This window comes from Salvelinus sp. IW2-2015, linkage group LG8 (genome assembly GCF_002910315.2).
Source record: "Salvelinus sp. IW2-2015 linkage group LG8, ASM291031v2, whole genome shotgun sequence".
NCBI classification, from domain to species: domain Eukaryota; kingdom Metazoa; phylum Chordata; class Actinopteri; order Salmoniformes; family Salmonidae; genus Salvelinus; species Salvelinus sp. IW2-2015.
In genome coordinates, this window is record NC_036848.1 from 47,392,074 (window position 1) to 47,413,388 (window position 21,315).

The 21,315-nt window shown below is 41.7% G+C and overlaps 1 protein-coding gene across 1 annotated transcript in view; it reads right to left on the reverse strand.

Annotated features, from left to right (window-relative positions):
- The window catches only part of itga9 (integrin, alpha 9), a 146,931-nt gene that overhangs the window by 73,500 nt on the left and 52,116 nt on the right, over nt 1–21,315 (reverse strand). The window contains 3 exon segments of the mRNA XM_023993588.2: nt 10,674–10,834; nt 18,459–18,613; nt 19,197–19,242. Coding sequence (XP_023849356.1) covers nt 10,674–10,834; nt 18,459–18,613; nt 19,197–19,242 — 362 coding nt within the window.

Consider the following 21,315-nt stretch of genomic DNA (forward strand, 5'->3'; position numbering starts at 1 on the left):
CACATCACCGAGGAACAGAGGAGTAGTAGGATGAGGGTGCGGCTAAAGGCTATCAAAACTGGTCGCCTAGAGCGTTGGGACAAAGAATAAAAGGAGCAGATTTATGGGCGTGGTAGATATGATTCTGGGCATAATGTGCAGACAGGGGTATGGTGGGGCACGGGTAAGCGGAGGCAAGCCCAGGTACTGGTGATGATAAGAGAGGTTGTATCTCTGGACATGCTGGTCTCAATGGGTGAGGTCACCGCATGTGTGGGGGTGGGACAAAGGAGGTATCAGAGGTACGGAGAGTGGAACTACGGGGTCCATTGCAAACCAAAACAATGATAATGATAACTAGCCTGAACAACAGTATGCAAGGCATATTGATATTTGAGAGAGACATACAATAAGGCATAAAGGGATTGCAGGTCTTGATTGGAGGAGCTAGCTAAACAACAGGTAAGAAATACAGCAGCATTTACAGGGTGTAGTCTAACACAGCAACAACAGGTAAAAATGGCGACGACTAGGCAGAGAGGGTCGGATTAACTACACACAGATCCTGAGTTAAAGCACAGAGCCGACAGATAAAACACAAATAAACAGAATGGAGTACCGTGAATTAATGGACAGTCAAGCAGGCATCAGCTATGTAGCCAAGTGATCATAGTGTCCAGGGGGCAGCCGTAGATGGAGCAGGGAGGCCTCCACTAAGCTAGCACGCGGCGTTTAAAGTTAGTAGCCCGGGGGGTGGTCTGCTCAGACGGAGGGGGTCTGCTCAGACGTGGTCGTGTCGACAGAGAATCCAAGCCGGATGGCGATGGCGAAAGAGAGGTTGTGAATTGTAGAATTGTGTTTGCTAACTGGTGCTACCTTCGTGGCAGTGGCGCTAGCTGCGCTAGCTGCAAGCTAGCTGTGAGGATCAGAAGTAGTGGCTCAGGGATTACGGCAGGAATCCGGCGTTGTTGTCGAGAGACAGTCCGATGCTGGTAAATTGGTGAGTAATATCCAGGCTAATAACAGGGCTGGTGTCTGTGCAGAAGGTAAAAGCTGCTAGCAGCGGCAAAAAATGGCTAAATTAGCTTGTAGCTGATTTAGACCAGTTGTGATGGATTGGCAGGGCTCTGTGTCGGCAAAAAACTTGAGATCCAAGGCGATATTTGATGTTCTTCCAGGTCCCCAGGATGTCGAAGATGCCTTCAAAACTGGCCTCTAAGGGCAACGGTGAGCACTATTACCATCAAGTAGGCTTGTGGCTTGCTAGGGCATTGTGGATGGGGGATGTGGATGGGCGTAAGCCGTGAGCTCCGGCTCTTGGGTCGCGGGTTCAGTGCTAGGCATTCATTTTTCTTTTTTAACCCTATCCCAAACCTTAACCTTTACCCATTCTGAATGAATGCCTAAACTTAACTGTTGAATCTTGATGTTTATCCTCCCCCTGGACAAACGTAGAATACTGAAGTCAAACCGTGAGTCGCAGAGCTGATGTTCTGGGTCTCAAAGTGTATGTGGCTGGCAGGGGTGTCTCTGGGAGTCAGTCTATCAGTGTTTTAATATTGCTAAAGTACAGAAGTGGAGGGAGCACATAATTTGTCTATGGATAGTTTATAGTGTATTGGTGTGGTGTAATGTTAACAGTGATAMTAATGATGTAGCTGGCGAAACTAAACTGTGTTCCACTTATTACGACTTTGGATGACGTCCCATTTGGCTATGGGAAATGACAGTGTGTGTCTCACGTCCTCAGTAAACATGCCTCTTCCTCTTCCTGGATAGCTTTATTAGGCAGATGACACTACTTCTCAAACTGTCTGTGTGATCACACCAGGTGGTAGGTTTATAGCGTCTGCAATCTAACCATCCTCATATGCACATTTATGTTTCAACAAGCCAATCTCACAGCCCTTMTGTGGTATTCATTCAGTATGTGTCCAGAATCCTTGCCATGGGCCACTGTCCTTTGCGGTCATGAGAAGTGGTGAAGCTAGCTAGCTAGCTAGCGTAGCAGGCTATTAGTTCCATTACATTCTCCAAGGAGGATCTAGAGTACCAGTCAAAAGTTTGAACACACCTACTCATTCAAGGGGTTTTCTTTATTTCTGTACTATTTTCTACATTGTAGAATAATAGTGAAGACATCAAAACTATGAAATAACATGATGGAATCATGTAGTAACCAAAAAAGTGTTGAACAAATCTAAATATATTTAAATCTAAATATATTTATCTTTGTGGAATTTCTTTCCTTCTTTATGAGTTTGAGCCAATCAGTTGTGTTGTGACAAMGTAGGGGTGGTATACAGAAGATAGCCCTATTTGGTAAAAGACTAAGTCCATATTATGGCAAGAACAGCTCAAATAAGACATGAAGGTCAGTCAATATGGAACATTTCAAGAACTTTGAACGTTTCTTCAAGTGCAGTCGCAAAAATCATCAAGAGCTATGATGAAAATGTCTCATGAGGACCGCCACAGGAAAGGAAGACCCAGAGTTACCTCTGCTGCAGAGGATAAGTTCATTAGAGTTAACTGCACCTCAGATTGCAGCCCAAATAAATGCTTCATAGAGTTCAAGTAATAGACACGTCTCAACATCAACTGTTCAGAGGAGACTGTGTGAATCAGGCCTTCATGGTCAAATTACTGCAAAGAAACTACTACTAAAAGACACCAATAAGAAGAAGAGACTTGCTTGGGCCAAGAAACACGAGCAATGGACATTAGACTGGTGGAAATCTGTCCTTTGGTCTGACGAGTCTAAATTTGATAGTTTTGGTTCCAACCGCCGTGTCTTTGTGAGATCAGAATAGGTGAATGGATGATCTCCGCATGTGTGGTTCCCACTGTGAAGCATGGAGGAGGAGGTGTGATGGTGTGGGAGTGTTTTGCTGGTGACACTGTCAGTGATTTATTTAGAATTCAAGGAACACCTAACCAGCATGGCTACCACAGAATTCTGCAGTGATACGCCATCCCATCTGGTTTGCGCTTAGTGGGACTATCATTTGTTTTTCAACAGGACAATAACCCATGAACAGACCTCCAGGCTGTGTAAGGGCTATTTGTCCAAGGAGGAGAGTGTTGGTGCTGCACCAGATGACCTGGCCTCCACAATCACCGACCTCAACCCAATTGATATGGTTTGGGATGCGTTAGACTGCAGAGTGAAGGAAAAGCAGCCAACAAGTGCTCAGCATATGTGGGAACTCCTTCAAGACTGATGGAAAATCTTTCCTCGTGAAGCTGGTTGAGAGAATGCCAAAAGTGTGCAAAGCTGTCATCAAGGCAAAGGGTGGCTACTTTGAAGAATCTCAAATATATTTCGATTTTTTAACACTTTTTTGGTTACTACATGATTCCATATYTGTTATTTCATAGTTTTGATGTCTTCACTATTATTCTACAATGTAGAAAATAGTAAAAATTAAGAAAAACCCTTGAATGAGTAGGTGTCCAAACTTTTGACTGGTACTGTAGACAGAATTTTGATTCATCACATGACATTGATTTTGCGATATGAAGACTTTATTATAAATTAAATGAAACTGTTCCACAAAAATGTGCATAGGAAAATCATAACTGGCAGGCAGATCAGTAGAAATGGTACYATAACTTGACACTCCAAATGGAAAAGGTTGACGACCACTGGTGTAGCCTATTGCCGGCAACTTCAGGAGCGTAATTGCAGAATCTGTGAAGGCCAGCAGCAGTGGGAGGAGGGTAAGGAACAGGTTTTCTTCTGGTTGGGTTATAATGATCTCTGGCTCACTCTTTAGTCATTTGAGTGTCTTCAATTTTAAACGCAGTGTTTAAAGCATCAGACAAGCTTAGTAGCATACATATAGTTGATTTTATTCAAACATAGGGTGTGTCTATATATGGAAAAATACAAGTTTTAAACAGACGACTCTCGGTCGACCAATAATTTTGTTGTTGTTGGGGAGAGCCCTACTTGGCTGGCAGTATTGAATATCCTCTAACAGTGTCCTGGCACCACTGGGTATTTAAAGACCCATCAACCTATTCTGATGTCTGGACCTTGGAGCTTCTTCTGGGGGAAAAGTTGGGTATGAGCACTGGACATTTGTCTGTTAATAGATGTGCCATTTAGCYGACACTTTTATCCAAAGCAACTTACGTTCATACATTTTACGTACGGGTGGTCCCGGGAATCGAACCCAGTATCCTGGCGTTGCAAGCGCCACACTCAACCAACTGAGCTACAGAGGACCAAAAAACTGTAAACAAGTGAAGATGTCATAGTGAGTCATTTTATTTCTATGCATGTTTGGTAGTTGATGGGCATATCACAAAAAGTTAGACTAACTGTCAAAAGTTTAAAAGTACAGTATATGATTTTCCAGCTCCTTGAAGACAACGAGTGCTTAAGCTTTAGTATAATATCCAGATACAAAAAGTAGATGAATACTGAGCCAAACCTGTAAGCTATTTCACGATTCATTTTCAAGGGTGTCTGGTGGTGTACAGTCAGCTCAGATACAATAAACAAAGAGATAATGTGCCAATTGCACGAAAATGCCTGAACGTGAGACTTGAAAATGAAGGGTAGAGAATAATATGGGTGTTTTTCTCTAGCTCTCAGCTCTTGTAATCACTCACTCAAGTATACACAGCCTCCTGGACCCTACTGCTTATTTCACCCACATCATTCAGCACGCACACATGCATCCCCCCCCCCAGTCATTTCAACCACCCAAATCATTCAGCATTCATCATTATAACAATCCTGTTTTCCCTCTCTAGAATGTGAGGTATGACTGAGGTAAATACAGTGTGTAGTTTATTTAGCTAAAAATAACCAAACAAAGTCCATCTGGAGGTCTGGTATGCCTTTCCATAACCATTCACCCGCCAACCAAAACATGTTTAAAATTATCAACATGAAAGACTTATATAATTTCAGGAATTGCTTTAGAAAAAACATGTTATGATTTCACTATTATTTAACTCGTACTCCATAATATTGTGTGATTAACTGAGTGAGTGGTCATTCCTGATATCTGCCTCAGATGTAGGGTTGTGAAGAATTACCCTGTGGTTTCTAATCTTTCTTAGTCCATTTGTACACTGTCCATTACAAGTTAGATCAGAAAGTTAGCCTGAAGATGAATTGATCAACTGATTAATCCAAATCAGGTCCATCTGTGTAAAATAATCTGTTTTTCATTTGTCTTTTGGCTTGTGCCAACATTCCCCAGAATCTATTTATAGCAGTGAATGAAAAGCTATTATAATAATGGTTAGGCTGAAACAACAGAAATAACATCTTTGTTTTTTACTGAGCAGGATTGATAAACTGCCATGTCTATCCATGGACGGTCATGCCGAGATACAGTACTGTTCAAGCAACTTAAATATCTTAAAATAGCTCATGACATGGACTGCTACCCCTACCAGTCATACACCAGGCATGGTCAGAGCCAGTCAGTCAACCCCAAACACAGCTACAGCTAGGTTTTCCATTGCATCACCCACCGGAGCCAGCGACAGACAGCGTGGTGGAGTTCACACACCCACCCAACCAGTTCCATTTGAAACGACACCACCCTGCTCTGCTGTGACGTTAACCTCTAATAGTGGGATCCTGTGTTTTAGCCATATGTGCATGAGGCAGGGTCTCCCGGAGGATGTAGATGGGCACCAGCTGTTTTCCATTAGCATACCTCAACCAGCAAATAGAAGGCCTGGCTCATGTGGGCACACACTTTAACAAGATAAATGATAGGATGGGCATCTCTCTCTTCAGTTTTTTCTCAGAGTCACAAACAAACATTTAGAGGATTAGATTAAAGTGTGTAATCCCTATAATCTCTATACTATAATATTTTTCTCCCCTCCATTTCCCTCAATCATATGTACAGTATCAAAGGTCAGACTGAAAGCCATGATCACTCTAGTAGTCTAAGCAGTCTGGTGTGGTTAGGTTGGAATTCTACTTGTGCGGGATTCTGAGCTAGCGAAGATGAGTGAGTGCACTGATTCTTTGGTTGGCTTGTGGTGGTGATTTACATTTAAAATTTAACCTTTATTTAACTAATCTATAGAACTGTATAGAAGCAGTGTCTATTCCTTGTTCACACATCTGTGTTCCTTACCCCACACAACAAAGTCAGGAAAATATACCCCTTCAATCCAACAATAACCACTACACTACCTCATGGGTACATGTGCTGAGCCTACACACTCCTCTTTAAACCTACAATAAGCTAATTCAGACTCAACATTTCTTCACACAAAATATGTAAGAGTATGTGGTTGTGTATGAATATGCATGTGTGTGTATGTGTGTGTGTGTGTGTGTGTGTGTGTGTGTGTGTGTGAGTGTGCGATGTTTTAAATATATTGTTTTAAAGGTGTTAAGCGAATCTAATAAAAAACTTAATGCGAAAATAAATGTCACAGAAAGTGAAATACAAAAGGTTATATTGGAAGTTTATAACAATATGTCAAACCTTTAAATAGTAATTCATTGACTATAAATAATGCTATATCCAAGAGGTTATTTTGGAAGTGTAATTCTTGCACCACATTTTTAACACTATTTAACTCCACAAAGCAGAATAAGTGTTCCTGTCATCTCTGGTTAATCAAACAATTGTACATTGCCAATGTTTTTAAACAAAGTTCTGTTCTCTTCTACTACACAGCTCAACTCTATCATGACATGTGGTTCTGGCCTGATGAATCCCACTCTCAGTATTACTGGAAGAGTGTTTATCCCTGCTAGTACATTAAAGCACACAGTGCCAGAGAGATGCCAGTTAGTTACGTACATGGCACACACCAGATGTCAAAGCTAATCTACAGTACACTACTGCCCACCCAGAAACACAGAGGCTGAGTCCCAAATGGCACCCTATTCCCTTTATAGTGCACTTAGGGCCCCACATAGGGCTTTGGTCAAAATGAGTGCACTATAAAGGGAATCTGGTGCCTTTTGGGATGCAAAAAAATTGAGATATTGCTGTATAGATGTTGAACATGTTTACTTTGGGAATTAACAATACAATACTTCTTATTGCATACCTACAATTTACACAGTTGAAGCTAACAGTTTATGCTCTGTCTGATTACAGTGTTAAATTAGAAGAGGCAACCCTAAGTGTCTAAGTATCAATGACTACTATAGTCATCTAGGAGTACCACTGACTCCACAAAATGATCCCCATTTCACTGGATAGATCGGATGAATAAACATAACTTTTCATTGTTTAAGGCTCGATAACTGTGTTACTATGTGTAGTTGAAAGCCTCACATATGACATGACTAAGTTGTGTGTCTTAAGTTAAAATAACAGAATACAACAGAATACGAAGCCTCAGCCTCACACATTACCCAGTATGATGAATGAGGATTATTATTGTTACAACTGTTCTGTGCAATGTAGTGATTTATATAATGGGTGGGTCTAATCCTGAATGCTGATTTGTTAAAAGCGCATTCCAGCCAGTGTCTATTCCACAAGTTACCACTGGTTAAATCTATGACGTTAAAATGCCTATTTACTCTGTTCCATCTGACTGCACAATCCACTGTATCAGCCCAGCTAAGCAATTTATAAACTTGATCTCAACTATAAAAAGCACCTAGCCATTATCTAATTTCTTTTAGAGTAACATTTAGTTTTCAACAGCGAAAATTTGTATAAACCTTGCTGTCTGCAACATTGTTTCAATATTCAAATTCGATCTCTAGCTGTCCCAGAGTAATGAACGTGTCGGGAGTCGCGACGAGACAGACAGGCAGGCAGCTTTTCTCAACCATTCGAAATCATGAATCAGCTGGCATAATTTTTATGGATATATACAAAAAATTTTTTTTGAAAAAAGGTCAAATGAAACGAAGTGCAGGTAGTTTGTGGTCTTTCCAGTTTCAGTTTGAAGTGATTTGTGTTAGCTGTGTTGTTGGCTAGTGCCTCGGAACTACAGTGTCCTGACGAGAGAGCACATTTTCTATGCTAGGCGAAATCGCGCCTCATTAGCTCATTGTTATGGATGTATCTAAATGAATGTCTCTAGAAAACAGCTTAAACAAATGCAAATGCAGCTACTTTGCTGTTATTATGGCTGCACTTTTTGACGTGACTGTTAGCCGTAGTAGGCTAGCTAGCAAGCAAGGGATAAGAACGTTGCCAGCCAGTATGGCAATGGAACATTTAGAACGAACGACTGGGTCGCGTCCATAGACACAGAACAGACACAGTCGCATCTCTGGGAACCGAACCGATAGAACGAACGTCCAGCTGGCTTGGGTAGCAACCCTAGATTTGTTTTGTGACTATATCTTGTGGAAGGATGAAATAGTATGATCAATTCAATAAAATAACTTTTTTAATGAAAATATGTCAATTATTATTTGAATATGTTGGTAACCCATTGTATAAAAGTGATAATGCCATCGAAGCCGGTGTTTAGAGGATATATTGGAGGATATACTAAACAACACCCGTGCCAATATATCCTCCAAACACTGGCTTCTCAGGCATTATCACTTAAGTACACTTACCACAGGGCTGAGAGAGAGATGAAGAGAAGGCTAGCATTATAATGACAGATCCTTTCACTGCATAGTTCAGTCGGGCTCAGCCTCCCAGGGAGAAATGAGCCTGGGGTCCACTGTAAAGAATGCCAGTAAAATGTACCGGCTCCGTGTGGGGTGGGACCTCTGGTCCCCATTAGCAGGAGGTGAGACATAAATGTACGCCCTCAGACCTCAGGACATAGGTCCGCTCTATTGCCGCTTCTGAATCAGCTGGCTACCATAAAGTAACTACTACTTATGAAGTGACAATGGAGCGTCTGTCTACTGTTTTTACTGAGTACGAGAAGCTTTCGTCTGCACATTAAGATCCATGCAAATTGCAGTCATTAAAACGTAGTTTAAAAATAGGCTTCGTTGGAGTTCTAGGCTATACTATCTGAGAATAGTGACAAAGGTTTACTACTGTGACAGAAAGCTTGGAAATTAAATGACTGAAATTTGCACGGCTCAACAGTGAATGCGGAGGGTTCTTTCTCCAATTTAAGTCACATATTTCCCTGCACCTTAGCTATGTTGTCTGTGTAATAGATTACTTTTCTGCCTCCTGTTTCTACAAGGCCCCCTCTGTCCATCTGGAGCGTGAAGTCACAAGCTCTGCTGGTCGGCTACTGCGTTTCAACCTAGCGGTGCCAAAAGCCATAGTCTGCCCTAGAATGTCTATGTAAATTACGATCACCAGAACGGACAACTTCTGGGGGGGTGGGGGGGGGGGGGGGGGGCATTTTGGGCTCTATTTCTTTAATTATGATCAAGTTCGATCCCCACGGTTAATTATTTTAAAGTTCAAGATATTTAATTAAATAGTGATCCATTCTGACTAGTACATTTTTTGTCACACATGCTGACACAGACCAATCACGGATCAGCAGGCTACGAGGATGCTCGTTCCCTCAGGCACGCTCTTTACACGTGCACCTAAGGGGGTGTGGTGTGCTATCCAGATGAGAGCGCGGAGTCAAAAAGCCTGTCAAGAGTAGATGGAGTGGCTGACCAATGTCTATGGGGCTGCCAGAGAACGACATAGCGGAGAACAGAGGACGACAGAAGATGACAAAGTGGAGAACACAGGATGACAGAGCGGAGAACAGAGGATGACAGAGCGGTTGCACAAATGATAAAGATAGCCTACAATTATATAAAAATACAGAATCAAGATAAAATAATTGTATAATTTATATATAAATCCAATCTAGCCTAACCGAGTTGTGATCGGTTGGTTTTCGACTGTTTATGTCCAAGGCTTCCGTTATTGACGGCGACGTCATCTTGCAGCATTCGGTTTACTCTCTCAGGCAAAATGAAAATGACTACATCGGCCATGATCCTTTGAGCTCTTCAAATTCAAATACTTCCGGCTTCATGCGCCATCGGGAGTTTTCCCTAAGAATACGTGGATGACGTCAGCGCTATGACTATCAACTGGTTTCAATGTCRATGGTTTCTACCCATTTGGAGATGACAGCACAGTCTGAAAGTAAACAGTGGTTTTATGAACCATTATGACTGCCTGCCTGTCACCTTTGACCTGACCCAGCAGGCTACAGTCAAATACCACTCAAACAGACTGTTGAACTGTCATACACACATGCAACCACACACATCAAGAACAACAACCACCCAAGCCACTGCCTGTTCACCCCGCTATCATCCAGAAGGCGAGGTCAGTACAGGTGCATCAAAGCTGGGACAGAAAGACTGAAAAGCAGCTTCTGTTAAATACCCATCACTAGCACATTAGAGGCTATATACATAGACTTGAAAATCACTGGCCACTTTAATAAATGGAACACTAGTCACTTTAATAATGTTTACATATTTTGCATTAATCATATGTATATACTGTATTATATTCTACTGTATCTTAGTCTATGCCGCTCTGACATTGCTCATCCATATATTTATATATTCTTAATTCCATTCCTTTACTTAGATTTGTGTGTATTGGGTATATGTTGTGAAACTGTTAGACATTACTGCGCTGTCGGAGCTAGAAACACAAGCATTTTGCTACACTGAGTGTACAAAACATTAGGAACACCAGCTCTTTCCAAGACAAAGACTGATCAGGTGAATCCAGGTGAAAGCTATATGACTGACTCCCTCATATGACTGAGGTCTAGGAACTCACCTTAACGTATGCAGTGTATTGTTGGCACTCCACTGTGTTGATGTTCAGACTGAGCTCGTTGCTCACAGAGCTCATCTGGGCTCCGTTCTGAACCAAGTACACTCTAGAAGGCTGGCTCCTCTGTCTCTTATCCACATCAGCTGTCAGGTTATACAGCAACTCTGGGGGAGAGGAGAGAGAGTGGGAATCATGGGTTAGTTAAAGCTAAGTCATGTTTCACTTCACACAGTCTGAATAAGACATATTCATACAGTCAAACATAGGGGAGAGAGAGGCCCACATGTGTTAGTTAGAGAGGGAATGTAAGGCTCCTAATAGCACCTTTTAATAGTGACAATGTTTCGATCCAAGGTGGATCTTAGTCAGGTCTAGGGCTGATGCGGTGACGTATTACCGCCACACTGGCGGTCACGTGTCATGAAGGCAGTCAAATTCCACATGACTGTATAGTCACTGTAATTAGGCTTCTCCAAGCTCTGATGCTGCTGCTGGTCATTAGTAGCCTACCAAACTTGCTAACTACAATAGACTCAGCACTCCATTGTCCCTCTAATCACTCTTGACTTCAATGAAAATGTATTCGAAAATCTAATCAAACACTTCATGAGAGCCCATGAGCTCATGTTGCTCAACATTTCTWTAGGCTATGCAATTGCGGGAGAAAACAGAGTGATGGTCGCTAATAAAAAGAGGAGGATCCCATCAGCRTTCTATAGGCTAGGCCTACTATATCTATTTCTCAACTTTCCTAATATTAAGCACATTGCTTATATTTACAGGATTTACATCCTCCATTCGCTATTTAAGTGCATAGATGACATGTATTTTCTCCCGCTGCCTCGTTTCGATACAGGTGCATGATAATGGTCCATTCTAAATAAATAGAAAATTCACACACATATATTATTTAGTATATTTAAAGACAAGATTAAATCAAGAATCGTCTGATGGGTGACAATATTAGCCTATCACTTGTGAATTATATATTATCACTTGGGAATGATGCCCAATGCCTTCTTTTGCGACTTTTTCTAATCATAGTCGCACACCTCATGTAGCCTAGCCAATAGGCCTATATGTTTTAATATGGTTTGTATCACAACTAAAATTGGCAAATAACTTTTTAAATTTAGCACATTAATTAAGCATATTAATAACTGGCATATATAAGCAGCGTGTGAGTTTCAAGTTTGGGAAAGATAATTTACCATAAAAATGCACCTTTATAATAAAAGCATTACATGCATAATTGCATTTGCGGTCACTTTTGATAATGGTGTTTTCCGCTAATGGAACATTCACGCTTCTAGCCTACTGCCGTGTGCTCACTGCTGCCCTTATAATGTGAAGAAATAGCCTAATAGTTTAACAACATRTTAAGATAAACGTTCTGATCTGTTACGGTAGCCACATTGCATAAAAAAGTTTTGGGGATGCTAGTGGTTGTAGTCATTTGGGATCTATCTGTCCCAGACTATGTTTGGAATATTTATTTCTCACACAGAATAGAATAGGTTGACTTTTGTACTATGGGAGATAGTAGATTGACATAGGCTAGTGCTTTTGCTGTTCGTTAGGCCTACTCATCCTGTTGGCTGACGAAAAGTAAATGTGGACAGTTCTTCAAATAGCTTCAATATGCACCTCGGAAGTGGATAAGGACTTGCGCAGTTGCGTCCCCGATGTGTCTGTCTTCACTTGTAGCCTGTGAGAAAGACCTGATCACGTGACAGAGAGCCATATGAGTGAGAGGCACATCGGATTGCGCAGCACACTAAGGAAGAAGGGCGCAACGCAGCACTCCAGGCCACAAAAGGCATGTTTTTTMGGGGTGCATTACGGCCACAAAGGGGATGCCAATGTGAAATTCGAAGCATTATCAAGTGCTTATTGTGAAGGTGTAGGTTATATTACATGGATTTATTAGACTTTAAAAAAAATGGCTTGTAGGCTATGTGTGGAAGCCAGGAGACGCTACATGTGTTAATGTTAATTAACTGTCAATTACTGTGAGACCGACAGATTGACAATCACCGGCTGACGGAATTTCGTGACTGCCACAGCCCCAGTCCGGTCAAGCCTTAGTTGGAGATGTCATCATGTCTCACTACCAGACATGCACACACACAGGAAATTAAGCTGGAATGTATAGCGGCCGTTTTACGGGCAGCTGACCAATTCTACTATTTTGTGTGGTCTTTGGAGCTGATCTTAACTTTTTTCGTAAATAATGTTTCCGCCATCGTTTCCTATGACCGAAAAGAGCTTCTGGACATTAGAACAGTGATCAACAGCCTTAATTTGGATGAAGATTTCTACTTCAATGAGTCGGCGGCACAGGACATACTGCTCACCCCAGACCAGGCCCTAATCCCTGACACTCGGAAGAGAAAGAGACAGCGATATAGAGGCTGACGTACAGGTACCCTGATGAAGCTACGGTGGAGAGTAAATTATCCGCTTCTACTCTCTGTTCTATTGTACAAATCACTGGGGAACACACCGAACAAACTCCTTTTGAGACTATCCTATCAACGGGATCTGAAGAACTGTAATTACCTATGTTTCTCTGAAWCTTGGCTGAACAAGGAGATGGATAATATTCCAGCTGGTTTTTCTATGAATCGGCAGGACAGAACGGCAGCGTCGGGTAAGCTCAACGGGAGTGGTGTTTGGATCTTTGTTAACAACAGCTGGTGCGCAATCTCTAATGTTAAAACTTCTTATGGCTGCAATCCCGTTCCCGGGATGATATGACAACAGCCAGTGAAAGTGTAGGGCGCCAAATTCAAACAACAGAAATCTGATAATTAAAATTCCTCAGACATACATGTGTCTTATATCATTTTAAAAGGTAATCTTGTTGTTAATCCCACCAAAGTGTCCGATTTCAAATATGCTTTTCAGCGAAAGCACTACAAACGATTATGTTAGGTCACACCAAACCACAATAAGCACAGCCATTTTTCCAGCAAAAGATAGCTTTCACAAAAAGCAGAAATAGAGATAATATTAATCACTAACCTTTGATTATCTTCATCAGATGACACTCATAGGACTTCATGTTACACAATACATGCATGTTTTGTTTGATAAAGTTCATATTTATATAAAAAAATCTAAGTTTACATTGGCGCGTTACATTCACTAGTTCCAAAAACATCAAGTGATTTTGCATAGCCACATCGTTTCAACAGAAATACTCATCATAAATGTAGATGATAATACAAGTTATACACATGGAATTATAGATATACCTCTCCTTAATGCAACCGCTGTGTCAGATTTCCCAAAAACTTTACGTAAAAAACAAACCATGCAATAATCTGAGACGGCGCTCAGAACAATAGCCAAATAAGCCGCTATGTTGGACTCAACAGAAATACGAAATTACATCATAAATATTCCCTTACCTTTGATTATCTTCATCAGAATGCAGTGCCAGGAATCCTAGTTCCACAATAAATCGTTGTTTTGTTCGAMAATGTCCATTACTTATGTCCCATTAGCTAATTTTGCTAGCATGTGTAGTACACYTGTCCAAACGCTCGKGCAGKTGCAGGCAAACGTCGGACGAAAACTTCAAAAGGTTATATTACAAGTCGAATAAACTGGTCAAACTTAGTAGAGAATCAATCTTCAGGATGTTGTTATCCATTATATCCAATAACGTTCCTACCGGAGCATTCTTTTCAGTCTCTATAAGTAATGGAACGCATGGCGATATCATGAGGAAAGTGCGTGACCAAGAACTGGCAKTCTGCCAGACCACTGACTCAAACACCTCCCATCCGGTCCCACAACACAGCATAAGCTTCATTCCACGTTCTACTGACTGTTGACATCTAGTGGAAGGCGTAGGAAGTGCAAACAGATCCATATATTACAGGGAATTGAATAGGCGAWGACTTTAACATCGACCACTCTCAGAATTCTCAGTTCCTGGTTGGATTTTATCTCAGGTTTTTGCCTGCCATATGAGTTCTGTTATACTCACAGACATCATTCAAACAGTTATAGAAACTTCAGAGTGTTTTCTATCCAAATCTACTAATACTATGCATATCCTAGCATCTGGGCCTGAGTAGCAGGCAGTTTACTCTGGGCACGCTTTTCATCTGGACGTGAAAATACTGCCCCCTACCCCAAAGAAGTTAAGGAAGTCTCAAGGTTCTTCTCGCCAGAGTTAGTATGGTATATCATGAGGCATTCTATTTACCAAGAGTTATCTATAATTGTTGTATATTTCTATTTACCACCACAAACCGATGCTATCACTAAGACTGCACTCAAAGAGCTGTATAGGGCCATTAGCAAACAAGAAAATGCTCATCCAAAAAGTGGTGCTCCTAATAGCCGGTGATTTAATGGAGGAAAACTGAAATCTGCTTTACCTAATTTCTACCAGCATGTCACTTGTGCAGCTAGAGGCAAAGCAAGGCAAGATCACCTTTACTCCACACACAGAGATGCATACAAAGCTCTCCCTCTCTCTCGCCCCCCATTTGGCAAATCTGAACATAACTCTATCCTCCTGATTCCTGCTTACAAGCAAAATCTCAAACAGGAAGAACCAGTGGTGCGCTCAACACGGAAGTGGTCCAATGAAGTGAATGCTAAGCTACAGGACTGTTTTGCTAGCACAGACTGGAATATGTTCCCTGACTCATCTGATAACATTGAGGAGTTTACCACATTAGTCACCAGCTTCATTAATAAGTGCATCGACGACATCGTCCCCACAGTGACCATACGTACATATCCCAACCAAAAGCCATGGGTTACAGGCAACATCTGCACTGAGTTTAAGGCTAGAGCTACCGCTTTCAAGGAGCGGGACACTAACCTGGATGCTTATAAGAAATCCCGCTACACCCTCCGACAAATCATCAAACAGGCAAAGGGTGAATACAGGATTAAGATCAAATCCTACTACACTGGCTCTGATGCTCGTCGGATTTGGCAGGGCTTGCAAACTATCACAGATTACAAAGGGAAACCCAGCCACGAGCTGCCCAGTGATGAAAGCCTACCAAACAAGCTAAATGCCGTCTATGCTAGCTTTGAGGCAAGCAACACTGAATCATGCTTGAGAGCACCAGCTGTTCCGGGACGACTGAGTGATCACGCACTCCATAGCCGATGTGAGTAAAACCTTTAAACAGGTTAACATTCACAAGGCAGTGGGGCCAGACGGATTACCAGGACGTGTACTCAGAGCATGCGCTGACCAGCTGGTAAGTATCTTCAATGACATTTTCAACCACTCCCTGACCCAGTCTACATGTTTCAGGCAGACCACCATAGTTCCTTTGCCCAAGAACACTAAGGTAACCTGTCTAGATGACTATCGCCCCGTAGCTCTCATATCTGTAGCCATGAAATGCTTTCATTACTCACATCAACACAGTCATTCCAGACACCCTGGACCTACTCCAATTTGCATAACGCCCCAACAGATCCACAGATCAGGCAATCTCTATACGAGGCAATCTCAGAGGAAGGCCCTAAAAATTGGAAAAGAGTCCAGCCTCCCAAGTCATASGTTGTTTCTCAAAATGCATATTACCGTGCTTTGAGCACGCYAATTGAAGCATGGGAGGGTTGGAGTATAAGTCCAAATCAAATTATGCGGAATGGAGCATTTACATGTACATATTTTGAAGCATGCATTGATTCAAGCTTCAACGGAAAGTATGCAAAGAAATATGAAGCAACCATGTAAAAATGATGCAAATTTTCTTTTGAAATCAATTGTGGACATTATTTCAACTGAAGCGAGAGAAAATACACTCCGACTTCGGAATGAAATGTTGCCTATTCACATCTCATATTTGCCTGACTACAATATTTTATCTTGCTACGTTAATAAATACATGCTGTGTTAATTTTGGCATGTTTACCTGCCTACAATACACACTGTAGTGTGTGTAGGTCGTAAGACCATAGTAAGTCAATAGCGCTAACTGGCTAGCTGCGAATGTTAGCTAGCCAGATAGCCACAAAGGACTGTTAGCTAGCTACCAACAAAGAATTAACATCTACTTTGGATAACATTGGTTTTAGGGCATTTTTACCAGTTATACTATCTGGTTAGCTACATTATTATGATTCACATATAGCCAGCTGATAGTTATGAAGTAAAACATTTGCTTTGTGTATATCTTCTTTCGGCTTTATTGCCATTATCCTGGCTAGAAGTGAATAGGTAAGTCCATAGTAAGTCAATATGGCTAACTYGCTAGCTAGCTAGCCACAAAGAATTGACATATACCTTGCAACACATTAGTTTTAGGTCATTTTTGCCTGTTTAACTAGCTAGCTGGCTAGCTAGATTACGATGATAATTATGAAATAAAACATTTGCTTTGTGTATGTTTCGTCTCCATTGTTGCCATTGTCCTGGATTGAATAAGGTTCAGTGAATGGAGAGATGGAGTGCGAGGTAATGCAGTAGGGGGAGTGCTTCTCAAATGAAATGTTTTATGCGTTCTCCACACTCTCATCACAAGAACGTATTCAAGAGAACGTCCTCAGAAAATGCACTTGAGTATGTGGAGTACGGTAGTATGCATTTTGGAAACACCCATAGACTTTTCTCTCTGCTACCGCACGGCAAGGGGCACCGATGCACCAAGTCTGGAACCAACAGGACCCTGAACAGCTTCTACCCCCAAGCCATAAGACTGCTAAATAGTTAGTTAAATAGTTAACCAAATAGCTACCTGGACTATCTGCATTGACACTTTTTTCAACAAACTTTTTTGACTCATCACATACGCTGCTACTGTTTACCATCTGTCACTTATTCCCAGTTATAAAGAAATTACACAAAATGTAAATGTACTGTGTGTGTGTGGGTGTGTGAATTTGTGCATCTCGGTGTGTGTGTGTATGCATCTCGGTGTGGTGCTTGCGCCATGGTTTGTGTGTATGTGCATGCATGTATGCGTGTGCGTGTTTATGTGTGTGAGGGGTGCCTTCCATGACCTCACCCTGTCAGGCGGAAAGGGGCGTTGAGTTTTCATTACCGGCCCAGGCGTTTTCACCAAACAGAACAGAAACACACACACAACACACACACACACACACACACACACACACCACACACACACACACAACAACACATACATACATTACCAGGCGTCATCACCAAACAGAAAGACACGAGGTGCTGCAGTGCAGAACTACTTTCCACTGGTCGTGCCAAACAGTCAAACAGAAGAGAACAGAGAACCCTTATTCCTCCTGTTACGCCTGGCCCTGGATCTGCTCCTCATTATGTAATGAAACAGCAGGCTATTTCCCTGTCCTGGGGGGTGCTTAACACGACCACACCCAACTGTGGCCACACCCAAACAACAGTCAACRATGAACACACCTAAAGAGTCAAACGATAACCATGACCAAACACTTAAACACTGAACACTCAGAACACCATGACCAGACCTAAACAACCAACCAGGACCACACCTAAACAGCTAACCAGGACCACATCTAAACTGTCAACACCTATTGGCTGGATTATAACCAGACTAGACCAGTAGACTGAAGGAGAACCACAACCATAGGCAGCATCCATTGGCCAAAGGCTACATCATGGAATAACACAATTCAGTGGCACATCACAAATCGCTCTGAATAATCCACTACAATATAGTCTACTAGTTCTAACTACTAAAACAAGGCATATGAGGGATCCCATTTCAAACATACCACTCTATCAACTTAAGTGCGTTGTACATTATTTTGTGTCTGCTGTAGTTATGCTGTAGTTGTGCTCACCTATCTGTCCAGGCAGGTGTTTTCCTCTGAAGAGCAGGCAGACTGTAGCGTTGAAACAGTTGAGGTGCTGTGGTCCCTCGTGACACTGAGGAACAGAGATGTTGATGGAGACAGGCAGGTAGATGGACACGTCCACAGTGATCACCGGTCGGGACCTAGAGACCAAACACAACGTGGTGTCAATGGACCTACAACCAGTACAATACAACATGGTGTCAATGGACCTACAACCAATACAATACAACATGGTGTCAATGGACCTACAACTATTAAAATACAACATGGTGTCAATGGACCTACAACCAATACAATACAACATGGTGTCAATGGACTTACAACCATTACAATACAACATGGTGTCAATGGACCTACAACCAATACAATACAACATGGTGTCAATGGATTTACAACCATTACAATACAACATGGTGTCAATGGACCTACAACCAATAAAACACAACGTGGTGTCAATGGACTTACAACATGTTGAACATGGTACTGCAGTGGACACAGCTTGGCATTAATGTCTTTCTGTGATGAAAAACATACTCTGTTCCACTGTATGCGTTTATACTGCTCTTTTCCAATATCTACAGAAGCATAGGTTAACTCTTAGAATAAAACAATGTATTGTGCACACATTCAAAGTGGTATGCTGGTATGGACAGTGAAACAAAGCCACTGTTCGTGTAACACCAAAATATATTACATTCCAACTTCAACAATACAACCACTCACCTCAATAACACCACACTATCAGCCATAAAAGCACCAATGGTAATATCTGCAATGAAAGAACAACCAATGATCGAAACCTAAGTTAGTGCAGATTTATCCTTCTTTGAAAATATGGCACAATACACAAAGGTTATCATTAAAAGGGGGCTGAACTTACTGATTTGGACGTTATTTTAGCTCGCTCATTAATAAATGCAGCAACAATGACTGGCGCCAAATGAGTATTGGGGATGTTGTTTATTGTGGGTGGCTCTCGCGTGTGTGTTCTCACGTGGCAAGCGTTTGTACATTCACTCTGCCAAAACAGTACACAGTTACAGTCACTCACCCATCTAGATAACTTGAAACAGTCTAACCAGGTCTTGTATCTTGATGTCGCCTTGGCTACCTAGGGCTAGCAAACTTCTTTCGCCAATTAGCTTCAGCCGGCTGGTGAGCGACCGTTGCAAAATTGGTTTGACTTTGGATAGACTATCTCCGGGGCCAGTTAGGGACTGTCAATACATTACACAATGTAAATGGGACAATATTTCCATGTTACACGCCTTTTAGTTGTCTCATTATATGATTGCAATATTTGTATATGAATTTCTACAAATTATAGTTGGTTTGAGATTTTTAAGTCATTGAAATGTTTAGCTATTGACAATTGTAAATATTTTCCCATGTAATCTGTGTAATTTATGATGGTCCCTAACTAGCCCGATAGGGATATCGAATGTCAAACCAAATTGACCACGGGCATTAKGATGGGGTTGTGTGCAGCTGCGCTCCAAATTGATGATTACTTGGGTGCTGCCAGCTGTGGGCAGGGTTGAAAAAAAAACAACCCAAGGAAACCTATTACACAGTACCCATTCCGTGATCCACCATTTTTTCCTAATTGTCTTGCACATCTCAGTTTTGAATGAGACTGACTATGACCACATTTATTCTATTTACACTTTGTAGTCAATTTTGACACTAGAATAAATGATTCTGACTAATATCGATGCCACATGGGCTGTTTTCAACCAATGAAGTTTATTGCCTTCAGTTGCGCTTTAACAATGGAGTCCTCATACTTGTTGTTTACTGTTCTTGTTCTGAATGTCCCCTGTTGATGTGGAATGCAGTAAACAACAATCTGTTTTGTACTGTACAAAGGAAAAACCTGCACTCACTGAAATATTATTTAAGTTAATCTTTAAGAATGTTTATTTTTTATTTTTTTAACAGTGTATCCCTTTTGAATCCGGCACCCAAAGAGTTTTTGTTACTACAAACTTTTCAGTTGAGCACGCCAATTCTTCATTCTATGTATTGTACTGTATATTGTGACAGTACCTAGATATCCATTGCCGTCCATGTCCACATTGCCAGATATTGATTGGCCGAACATCTGGAAGGCGGGGTTTACACTCCGTCCAGACAGCCTCTGCAATGAATTATATAAAACGTGAGATAGAATACACACACACACAAACATGCACGCAAGTACACACACACAGACTGACCTGTCAGACCAACACTAGCGAACACATTACTGTAGCAGGAGGATCAGCATCACACTGTCTCACAACAGTCAAGCATGTTTTTGCTTCCGCTACTAAAACAGACCACTGTGTCTGTTAATGCTACCACTGAGACCACTGTGTCTGTTAATGCTACCACTGAGACCACTGTGTCTGTTAATGCTACCACTGAGACCACTGTGTCTGATAATGCTACCACTGAGACACCTGTGTCTGATAATGCTACCACTGAGACCACTGTGTCTGTTAATGCTACCACTGAGACCACTGTGTCTGTTAATGTACCACTGAGACCACTGTGTCTGTAATGCTACCACTGAGACCACTGTGTCTGTTAATGCTACCACTGAGACCACTGTGTCTGATAATGCTACCACTGAGACCATGTGTCTTGATAATGCTACCACTGAGACACTGTGTCTGATAATGCTACCACTGAGACCACTGTGTCTGATAATGCTACACTGAGACCACTGTGTCCTGATAAATGCTACCACTGAGGACCACTGTGTCTGTTATGCTACCACTGAGAACAACTGTGTCTGATAATGCTACACTGAGACCACTGTGTCTGATAATGCTACCAACTGGAGACCACTGTGTCC